We start from the raw sequence: 11,746 nt of genomic DNA, 5'->3' as shown, positions 1-11,746 counted from the left end.
GAATATTAACAACTTTAAAGAGATTTAAGGACACAAAAGGAGATGTTTGTTCTCTTCACGCTGAGGTCAGGTGAACTGAAGGAATTTCTACCTGTTAGTCGCAGGCACTTCAGAGAACAGGAGAGAAATGCAGGGACCAGATAAGAAAACAAAATGATAGATCTGTCTCCCGCCAGAATGATGGCTGGATGACGGCTCCATTGCTTTGGAAGTTTTCTTCTATAATTCAGGACAAACTCTTTTCTAAAAGGTGTAGTCTTAGTGTCAGTTGAATATTTAGAGAGAATGAAGCTAGAAAGCCTGTCTCTATGAGTACTGAAGTGGCATTTCAATTGTAATAAACAAAGTTTGACTGATGATTTGAGAACAAAACACCTTCACTGATCAGCCATACAGAACAGATAATGGTAACACACACCTTTAAGCCCAGTATCCACAACGACATGTTCCCACACTAGTTGCTATAGAAACCAGGTGATCTATGACTTTAATCATGGTGGTGCATGCTTTTATTCCCAGCCCTAGAGAGGAATTAAAACAGGAGGAAAAAAACTCTCAACAAAAAGTCTCATTTTCAGATTTCTGGAGACAGGATCACCATTTTGGACTGAGGTTGGAGGTAAGAGCCAGTCGCTGGCCTCTTTCCTTTTTGGGTCTTCAGGTTGAACCCCGGTTTCTGTCTCTGAGTTTTGATTAATTGTGTTCCAATTGGCACCCAGCTTTTTGGGGCATGAGTTTACAAAAAATCTATTTGCCTGAGACATTTTAGCTACTGGCGCAGGCCAAGGCTGAAACCAAACCTAACCTATCTGGGTTTGGGAGAAAAACTAGCACACCCAACTCTCATCTACCCCAGTTAGCTTTCATGTAAACATGGAAAATACACAGAGATTCTGGATACTCTATGTTACTGTGTTGTCTTTGAATTATTCGACTGCTGGGGAAGAAAAACAGCTGCTAAGAGACATTTGGTTATAAATGCTTGTGAATTTATATATTTTGAAAATGACTTCAAAATTAAGTCAAAAGATATGTTACTTTGGACAAGAGGTTTTACTTTTGTTTCCGCAGGAAATGAGAGGACGTGGATTCATTTTTGGTTAAGAAAAATAATGTTTGATCAAGGAGAAACCCTTGAAAAATCAGCAGTGGGAGTGGATGTTTTAGGGCACCTCTGTTGCCGTTTTCACTGAGTTCTACATCCAGAAGAGCTTCAAGACCGCTGACTGGGATAACCCAGCCTCACACAATACTCCAGTCAGGACTTGACCAGAATCCTAAATTTTCTTTTTGTTCCCATAAGATTATCAGGGCCCTGAGTCAGCAGAATGTAGCCCAGAAAACTCTGCCCACATTCCCAAATAATAGATTATGGATGTTTGTCTTTGTTTAATGTATTGGTTACAAGCTGTTATGGGTAATGGTCAGAGAAAAAGCTAAACAAAGGAAATTAGATTCAAGGTTATTGTTTTGAAAAGAAAAAATAGGGAAGATACAGATATGATCTTGTTTTGAAAAAAAAAAAAAGTTCTGGCAGTGGTGGAGCTCTCCTTTAATCCCAGCACTCAGGAGCCAGATGCAGGTGGATCTCTGTGAGTTTGAGGTCAGGCTGGTCTACACAGCGAGTTCCAGGACTGGCTCCATAGCTACTGAGAAACCCTGTCTTGAAAAAACACAAAAGCCAGGTGGTGGTGGCACACATCTTTAATCCCAGCACTCAGGAGGCAGAGGCAGGCGGATCTCTGTGAGTTCAAGACCAGCCTGGTCTACAAGAGCTAGTTCCAGGACAGGCTCAAAAGCTACAGAGAAACCCTGTCTCAAAAAAAAATTAAATAAAAATTTAAAAAGGGAAAAAAGGAGGAAAAGAGATATAGATATGAAAGGATGAAAGAGAAGATTATTGAAACTACTTAAAAAATAAGGGAGTATATAGGAAAGATAAAAATGTAGATTATAGAATCTACCAAAAAACTGTTTTAAAAAGAATTACTTGTGTTCTTACAGTGAAAAAAATCCTTCCACTTCTCAATGTGGCTGAATTCTCTGTGCTTCAAGCTATGCATTTGGTACCATAATGTCACGTGTAACTTGGCACAGACCTTTGTTTAACAAACTAAAAGAAGGAAAGAGATGAACAAGGAATCTTTACAATAGACACCAAGAATTTCAAAATATAATAAACAAATGACTTCAAAGCCTTTGTTCTCAGGATGATGGGGTGGCTCAGAGTTAAGAACACCTGCTGCTCTTCCAGAAGATCTGGGTTTCAATTGCTAGCACCTGCAAGGTGCTCACACCAGCCTGTGGCTCCCATCCCTGGAGATTCACTGCATAGTCACGTGATCTATGCAGGAGGCAGCTAAACCTATGAAAGTCCTAGTGCACATGGCCTAGGCAGCTGTTAAAACCTGGACACGCTCAGTCCACACTCTCTCTTTCTCTTCCCCTTCTTAGTGGTAACTACTACCCCCCTCTCTTCCCTGTTCTATCTCTCTCCCTTTCTCTCCCTGCCCTCCCCCATCACTCTATCTCTCTCTCTCGCCCCCCCCCAACACCTGGTATGAAATCCTATATTCAAGCATTAACATATGATTCAAAATTTATTAATATAAATTTTTTTAATCTAAATTCACATAAACCACCTTGGAAATACAAGGAAACAGATACAGGGAAAGGAGATGACATTTCCTTATGAGACTATCTCCTAGAAAGGTCAGAACACTTACACCTTTTGATTCTACTAACAGGTCTGCTTAAAGATGACCTAAACAAAGATGACAACAACAGACTCAAAACCATTAAAGGTACAAAGCTCCTGGGGCCTCAAATCTACATAAAGAACAATGGGCAAGTGGGGAATGCTGAGATGAGAATGGTCTTTTCCAGGGCAGCACCTCACTCAGTGATTAGCTAATCCCATTGATCAGTCCTGAGATCATAGAGACACATGTAAAATTATACTGAGCTGGTTGTATTCCTATATTTAGGAGAGAGAAAAACAAAAATTAATGAAAAGGGGGACATGAGAAGAGGTGAGTGTAGGGTTAAGCCCAGCCTTAGGGGGCGTGTCCGCCTCAGGCAAATGTTTACGCATAAATCTGCCAGGCCCTTCTGCTTCCTGTTCTCCGTGAAACCCGTGGTACTGTAAGTCTAATTTCCCCATTAAAGCTGTGTATATATTTTACAATCTGTTTGCATTCATTTACACCTTTACAGGTGAGTATGTGAGAGGAGATTGGAGAAGAAAAGGGAAGTAATGATGCAATTGTATTATTATTTCAATAAGTATTAATTAGGAAAAAAGTACAAAATGGATGTTTAGCAAACCAATGTAGATATGTGTGTCATATACAAGGGGAAACCTGCCTCATAGATACTGACTGATAACAAGGCTCAACACACACTGGATGCAAAATCCAGAGAGTTGAAGGAATCCCCGGAATATATTTTTGCTTTTTTGAGACCGGGTTTTTCTATAGCTTTGGAGCTTGTCCTGGAATTAGCTCTTATAGACCAGGCTGGCCTTGAACTCAGAGATCTGCCTGCCTCTGCCTCCTGAGTGCTGGGATTAAAGGAGTGCCCTACCACCACCAGGCAAATCTCTGGAATTTTGATGTCTAGTTCAGTTAATGAAGATGGAACATCTTCAACGTCCATCAACGTCTCTAAAGTAAATGGTGCTGCCAGAAGCAGACATGTCTCACTGTCCACATAAGCCTATCTTAAAACCTTTAAAGGCCTTATGCTGAAGATTCTGGAGTGCTGAATATTATCTATCCAACTGAAATACATCTCTATATACCTACAAAAGCTTACTAACATGACTATAAGTTTACTTATTATAAATGATGATCTATTAATCTATTTCTTAACTATACAATACATCTTTAAATGAGCTATACAAACATAATACCTTAAATAAAAGCAAAAAAAACATACACAGTGTAACAAAATTAACTGTAAAACTGTATATAGCATACATGGAGGCTAAACACTATGTACATAATAAATAAACAAATATTTTTTTAAAAAAGGAGAGAATCTTTAAAAAAAAATAAAGAAAACTGTATATAGACCAGGATCCATACCAATGCAAAACATTCATCACTGTATCATATCCTCCTGCGAAGGAAAACAAACATTTATAAAGAATCCTTTTGGGAATTTGGGCATTGTTTTCTTCAAATTGCTTGCTTGCTGTGGTTGGCTGGGTGAAGTACTTTTAGTATTCATGAAGACCTTTTGGTGAGTCTTGTTCTATCAAACCACAATAGCCTGGTGGGAACCCATGTAAGACTTTATGACAATTCTGAAGCCATTTCTGACAATTCTGAAGCCATTTCTGACAATTCTGAATCCTCTCAGCCTCTGTGCCATGGTGCTTCCCCTCCTCCCCTGGGAACCAAGGACCTAACAGCTACACTCACACATACTCAGTTCCTGAACAATTACCCATATACGTATGTTTTGGTTCGGTCCCCTGGGAAACGGGGTCAAAATGACCTCTTACCTCATCTGATCTGGCAACAGCGCTCCAGTCAATTATTGGTAATAGCCCTTTCGAATAAGCCAATCAGGATAGTCAAAAAACAACCCCCCTTGCTTCTGTGGCCCCTTTAAAAGTAGACTGTACCAGCTATTCGGGGTCCCTCGGCTTCCCGAATGCTGGGGGACCCTGTCATGACAGAATTAATAAAATCCTCATGCTTTTGCATCGGCTGTGGTGTGTGAGATGGTCTCTGGGGAAGACTCCTTCTCGATGTTTGGATGCTAGAGTCCAACACCCACAGGTTCTCATCTTTTGTGGAAACAAAAGCAGAGCCTTTTTTCCAAAGTAACATGTCCTTAGACCTAAATTTTTAAGGCAAAATACCTTTAAAGTGTTGGTTTAGCTCAGCAGCCCCCAGAATCAAATGTCTCTCTGCAGGCAAGAAATTCAAAGAAAACAGAATAATAAGCATAGGTCAGACTTTCTTTCTATACTCCAAAATCAAAAATCAGATGTGACTGACATAGCCTACGCTGTAATTATAGGCTCTTTCAGATCTATACAACACCGACAATGAGAAGCTGTTATAAATCTATCTTTATTAAGAATCTTTTAAATAAAATACAATCTTCTCTCATTTTACACTGTTATCCCCGGTCCACTTCATCCCCTCCTGCCTTCCCTACAGCCCATCCAACCACCAATCCACTCCTCAGAAAGGGAAAGGCTTCCCCTGGGCAGTCAACAAACTCTAACACATCACATCAAAGAAAGACCAAGGCCCTCTCCCCTCACCCCTATCTCTAGGCTGAGCAAGGTACCCGTCCAAAGAGGATGTGCTCAGAGATGCCAGTTCAAGCAATAGGGATAAATCTTGGTCTCAATGCCAGTGACCCACAGAACACCCACATTCAGTGGGCCTAGTTTGATCCTATGCATGTTCCCGTGCCATCAGTCCTGAGTCAGTAAGCTCTGACCAGCTGAGGCCAGCTGTTTCTGTGGGCATCACCATCATTGTCTTGACCCCTGTGCTTATGTTATCACTTCTCCCTCTCTTGGACTGGTCTTAGGTATGGGAAAAGAAGGGAAAAGAGTAGAGAAAAATACATAGCTCAATGAAAACGATTGAAACATAAAAAAAGAAGTGTCAGAAATGAGCCCTGAGATGCGGTGAAGAGGTTACATATTTTTCCACCCTTTTATGTCTTTTATCATAAAACCTAGAATATCCATATCACGTCTGGTTTTGAGAGCATGTATGCTTTTATTTGGAATTTGGAAGTTTTTTTTAATATGCTTATAATTTATTAGCTTTTCAAAGTTACACATGATGTATCTGTAATGAATTCTAAAGAATCAGAAGATTATAGTGAATTTTTATTCTGCCTTTTCTAAGACTTTTACTGTTAATATTTTCAATAGCTTACCTGCTAAATTAAACAGGTTTGTGTTGGTTCCCCTTTTGTTTTATTTTGTGAGTGTCACAAAGATCTTCTTGAGTGTCACCTGTTGGCTGCAGAACTCTGTTGCAGCCAATGACTGGAGCTCTGTTAAAGTTCAGGATTGGGGGAAGAAGTTGTATGAGCCCAAGATTAAAATTTAGTTTCCTTATCAGGGAATCCCACATCATCTCCCCTTTCTGTCTAATAAAAAGGAAGGTTTTAACTTAAACATAGTAAAATTACATAACACAAAATAGGTAACAAGGCAGAATTACAGTTACAATATTCAGTCTGTTAGAATCTGGAAAGTTTCATGTTTTTCTGATGAATTTAAAGATTGCTTACGAATGCAAAGACTTTAACCACATTGATTATATTTGGTTTCTCTCCAGTATGTGTTGTTTCATGGTTTTGAAGATTACCTTGTTGTGTAAAGGCTTTACCAAATGGATTCCATTCACAGGGTTTCTCTCCAGTATGTGTTCTTTTATGCGTTTGAAGACTACTGTGACGTATAAAGGCTTTACCACATTCATAACATTGATAGGGCTTCTCTCCAGTGTGTGTTCTTTTATGCCTTTGAAGACATTCCTGATAAGCAAAGGCTTTACCACACTGATTACATTCATAGGGTTTTTTTCCAGTGTGTGTTCTTTTATGCCTTTGAAGATTACCTCGTAGTGCAAAGGCTTTACCACACTGATTACATTCATAGGGTTTCTCTCCAGTATGTGTTCTTTTATGTTTTTGAAGATAACTGGGCCATGCAAAGGCTTTACCGCATTGGCTACATTGATAGGGTTTCTCCCCAGTATGTGTTCTTTTATGCACTTGAAGAGCACTGGGATGAGCAAAAGTTTTACCACAGTGATTACATTCATAGGGTTTCTCCCCAGTGTGTGTTCTTTTATGATTTTGAAGAGGCCAATTTCGTGCAAAAGTTTTACCACATTGATTACATTCGTAGGGTTTCTCGGCAGGATGTGTGCTTTGATGGCTCTGAAGATGTCTGTCGTATGCAAAGGCTTTAGTACCTTGACTATATACAGAAGGTTTCTCTCCAGGATGATTTCCTTCAGCCCTGCAAAAATAATTGAGATATAGGAAAGCTTTACCACATTTAATACACCATTGAATCTTTGTATCTCCATGAATAACTTTGACAATTTAGACCAGTTGTAAAGAGGAATCAGATCTCAAGGTTTTATCACCGGGTTTACTCTCACGCTGTTCCCATTCATAATGGGTTCTTTTGCATCTTTGAAAATGCCTGTGATGGCAGATGCTTTATTAAAGAGTTATATTTACAGACTATTTTCTATATGAAAATTTTTGCATATTTGTAACAAAATGGAAAAATTCAAATATACACATGTAGCTGGAGAGTAGGGTTTCTCCACAACAACTGCACCTTGGCTCTTGACCCTAACAGCCCATCTCACTAAACTCAGCACAGTCACAGCAAGACCATGAGTGACACTAGCTTTTCTATGGGTTGTGTGCTTGTTAGAAGGCTTGAGGGATGTACTTATCACCTGTTCATTATGTATACACTTTATCTTAGGAGTGGTGAGAAATTAATGCACTGAAAGCTCTACAGAACAGCTCTCACTGAGCCATGATTCAAATGGTGATATCTGTTAAGGCACTGTTTCTTGTCTTCTTTCTTAAAAGAATGCCTTGCAAATGCAATTCACCTACTTGAAATTGAGGTATACGGTTTTTGAGAATTCAAGAATCATCAATGCATCTGTGCTTAGTTACACTGCTGTTTAGTATAAAAACCCCAGGACACATTACAGTTCCTCCAGAGGCACACATGTATCATCCTGCACATGGTAATTACCTTTCTTTTCTTCTAGAACTTTGACGATGTTCCTCAATATTACGGTCTTCCCAACTGTATCCTACAATAGAGTAAAAATGTATGGTATGTTATGTAAAATTATGCAAAATTTAAATTCCCATAATCGTTTTACCATAGAGCCATGCCTGGTTTATTCACCTCATTCTTCTTTCTCAATCAAATTACAGAAGAACTTCAAAAATTAAGGAACAGCTGTCCCCTTATGTAAAAACATGACGGAAAATTCAGGTTTACCTATGATACTGAGGCTGTGGTAGGTGTCCAGCATCACATCTTTGTAGAGATTCCTCTGGGAAGGATCCAGCAATGTCCACTCTTCCCAAGTGAAGTCAACATGCACATCATCATAGGTCACTGCATTCTGAAATGACCCATACATGTGTACAACAGGGAGCATGATACTGACAACATGGTAAATGTACAGTTCCTTGACAGTATAGTCACATAATTCTGGTACTCCCTGCACTTATTCAAATATATAGACATTATATGTAATCACCAAGTCACTTTGGAAGGAAACTGAATAGGAGTTTCACCTACTCTTTATGCTGTGAATGGGATATCATCTCGCAAGAGAAATGCCTATTAAAAACATACAAATTCAAGTAAAAAATTCAGTGGTACAGAATACATAGGAGTGAAATTGTATGAACAACTGTTACCTACACAACAGAAAAATAAAATGGACAGACTTAAGTATATTGGCTCACACCTTTTAATGTGCAATCAGAAGTCAGAGGCAGGAATATTTGCCTTGGAGTTGAATGCCAGCATACAGGACAGCCAGAAGTACATACTAAGACCTTGTCTCCCATGCCAAAATCAGTTAAAAAAAAAAACAAAAAACACCACAACACAGAAAGAAATAATTCACATGGTCTTACTGACGTTACTACAAAGGAATCTGTATTCAACTTCCAAAAACCTAAACCTGCCCACATTAAACTGTAACGTCAATAAGATTTTACTAAAAGTCACTCTATGTTGAAACAGTTACAAAAGGAGAGATGAAAGCATTTGAGGGCTGGAGAGATGGCTCAGTGGTTAAGAGCATTGCCTGCTCTTCCAAAGGTCCTGAGTTCAATTCCCGGCAACCACATGGTGGCTCACAACCATCTGTAATGACGTCTGATGTCTTCTTCTGGCCTGCAGACATACACACAGACAGAATATTGTAAACATAATAATAAATAAATATTAAAAAAAAAGAAAGCATTTGATAATTAAATTTTGATCATAAATGAGGAGAAGAGATATCTCATTACTACAGCTCTTCCCGGTATCACATACAGGCAGGCTCAAATAGTAGTTATTTATTTCGGGAACACGACTATCTATTATTACAAGTTCAGGGGTTCTGAAACCATCTTTTGATCATTGTGAAGATCAGGTACCCATGTGGTATATTTCCATGCTTACAGGTAAAACACACATTTTCATTAAAAAAAAAAAACTTTCAAAACAAAAGCAACAGGCAGGAAGAAGGTGATGTATGTGCTGTCCAGTGAATCAGAAGACTCAGGCAGTATTTTTGCCATGAATACAAGCTATCCTGGGAAACCAAATGATAACCTTTGTCAAGTTTTAAAAATTAACGATATAAGTGAAGCTCAGTAAAACAGCATATGTTTGACATGGTCAAAAACCTACATTCCAGGCACATTACACAAAAAGATGAAAACAAAAAATGTCAGGAATTTTGGCCCACTTTTAATCCCAGCACTTGGGATACTGAGTCAAGGGGATCAGTGAGTTTGAGGCCATTCTGGGGCCAGTTGGGTGTACAGATAGGGTCTTTAACAGTGGTGGAGACACGACAACACAAGAAGGAAGCTGGCTGAGTAGTATCAACTACAACACAATAGACACAAAGAACAGGAAATCAACTGAAATTAAAAATACCCATATCACTTTCCCAATGAGGAAAACTATCCAGAGAGTCTCTTCCAAATAAAACTTTCACAAGCAATTGAAAGAAAGTCACCAAAGAGACGTGTTCAAATCCATCATCATCTGGGAGGTTTTACATTCAATCAACTTATACACCGACCCAGGTCACTATAGGCAAATGGTCACCATGAGGACAATGCATTTAGTCACTTCAACGATCCTCATAATCTGCAACAACCCCTCCACCATCCAAATGTCCAAAGTCTCTCCAGACGCACAGACAATCTCTTGACAGTAACATCTTGTACATTCAGGAAACAGGTTACATCTTTCCTACACACAATAGCACAGCGCACCATTCATATTCTGAATGAGAGAAATGGAGATACAATGAGGGAAGACAGGCCCACGGCGAGACCAAAGCACAGTAAGAAAAACATGAAATCCTAAAGCTCTGTCAAAGAAACATGGAGCTTCAGTTTCAAAGGGCTTGGATGACTGCAACTTCTCTCTCATTGGTTACTTCTACTCCCTTTATACTGCTGGCTCTCCACGAAAGATGTCTAGGCCTGTAGAACCTGCAAGCTGGTACTCCTATTGCTAAACCTTGCCAGTCTCTCAATAGCAAGGGTCACTGAACTGGGTTTCAGAGTATTAGCAGCTTCCCTACTAGGTGAGCAGAGATCAAGTGTCTCAGACAGCACAGGGTTTCCCACCTCTGCCTTTCCAGTCCAGCAGACAGGGCCCTAGTCTGGAAAGTCTCACTTTAGCAGACATTCTTCCACTCTCCCAGAGTAGAAGACATTCTTCCTTTCCCCTGTCCTACTCGTCTTCATCACAGCTAAATGTGCACCGCTACCCAACACACAATTACCTGTAAATGAACCGTACATGTAAAGGTTAAATGCAAAGTGCTGAGCGTTTAGAACATACTGAAGAAATTATGCCTCTCCAGCTTAGGCTACCTGCCTTCCAGGGCTGCACCAAGAGCGAGTTGTTGACTCCAAACACGGTTCCACACACAGCTCCCTGCTCCCAACGCTCTGCATGGGTGCAGCCCACAGAGCAAAGTTATTCAGAGGACTGTGCCTGGGTCCAGGGAGCAGCAGGGACCGCGTGGGAGCTCACAGGACAAGGAATACGGCTGTAGATTCCCACCCAGCCCTGGGGAGGCCACGCCACCCCGGCTCCAGCAACTCCCCATCTGATCTTCCCGATATGGGGACAGCAGCCCCTCGCTCACCATGTCGTGGCTTCCGATCTGGGCACGGCCCCCTCACAGCTCCCAGCAGCAGCACTCAATGCACAACACGTCAATACACTGGGGCCACCTCCTCCGCAAACCTAAGCCTGCAGTCTGGCTCCCCGAAGGGCCCTGAACCACTTCTGATTGGCAGTTTGGCCTGGAGGTACTGATTGGCTAATGAAGCCTCAGTGACAAGTGCACGGCCTTTTGGGTTTCAGTGTGCTTAAAGGCACAGCACAATGGTTCCTGACTCTCCCTTCCACCTCAGACCCAGACCTTTTCCAGTTCTGCAGAGATTTGCATTTCAATAGCACTTGCCACTGGCTCCGCTTGCTGAGCCCGCTGTCTTCCTGCACTCGGTAGGCACTTCCCCTTCTTCCTCCTGGACACTGTGTGACTAGTTTTCCCAGCCCTCCCCTCAATGTGTACCCGGAATAGTAACAATTTTAAAGAGAGATTTAAGGACACAAAAGGAGATAGATACTTGTTCTGTGGCTTCTCACTGAGATCTGGTGAACTGAAGGAACTTTCTACCTGTTAGTCACAGGCACTTCAGAGAAGAGGAGAGAAATGCAGGGACCAGATAAAAAAAAAACAAAAACAAAAACAACGGTAGGTATGTGGCCCACCAGAAGGCTGGATGCTGGATCCATTACTTTTGAAGTTTTCTTCCAGAATTCAGAGCAACCCTTTGAGAAATAAATAATAATAATAAAAGTGTACTCTTGAGCCGGGCGGTGGTGGCGCACGCCTTTAATCCCAGCACTCGGGAGGCAGAGGCAGGTAGATCTCTGTGAGTTCGAGGCCAACCT

At 40.8% G+C, this 11,746-nt stretch overlaps 1 protein-coding gene across 1 annotated transcript in view; it reads right to left on the bottom strand.

Moving 5' to 3' along the window:
- Positions 1–11,037, bottom strand: part of LOC121446723 (zinc finger protein 431-like) — an 86,568-nt gene extending 75,531 nt beyond the window's left edge. Inside the window, exon 1 of the mRNA XM_041649445.1 lies at positions 10,932–11,037. Within this exon, the coding sequence (XP_041505379.1) occupies positions 10,932–10,934 (3 nt within the window). The 5' untranslated portion in view covers positions 10,935–11,037. The remainder of the gene's footprint in view (positions 1–10,931) is intronic.
- Positions 11,038–11,746: the final 709 nt, after the last annotated feature.

Source organism: Microtus oregoni, unplaced genomic scaffold, assembly GCF_018167655.1.
Source record: "Microtus oregoni isolate MIOR12 unplaced genomic scaffold, Mior012 000004F_ref0000308, whole genome shotgun sequence".
NCBI classification, from domain to species: Eukaryota; Metazoa; Chordata; class Mammalia; order Rodentia; family Cricetidae; genus Microtus; species Microtus oregoni.
The sequence above is the reverse complement of the archived record's forward strand: the minus strand, read 5'-3'. Positions and strand labels throughout refer to the sequence as shown.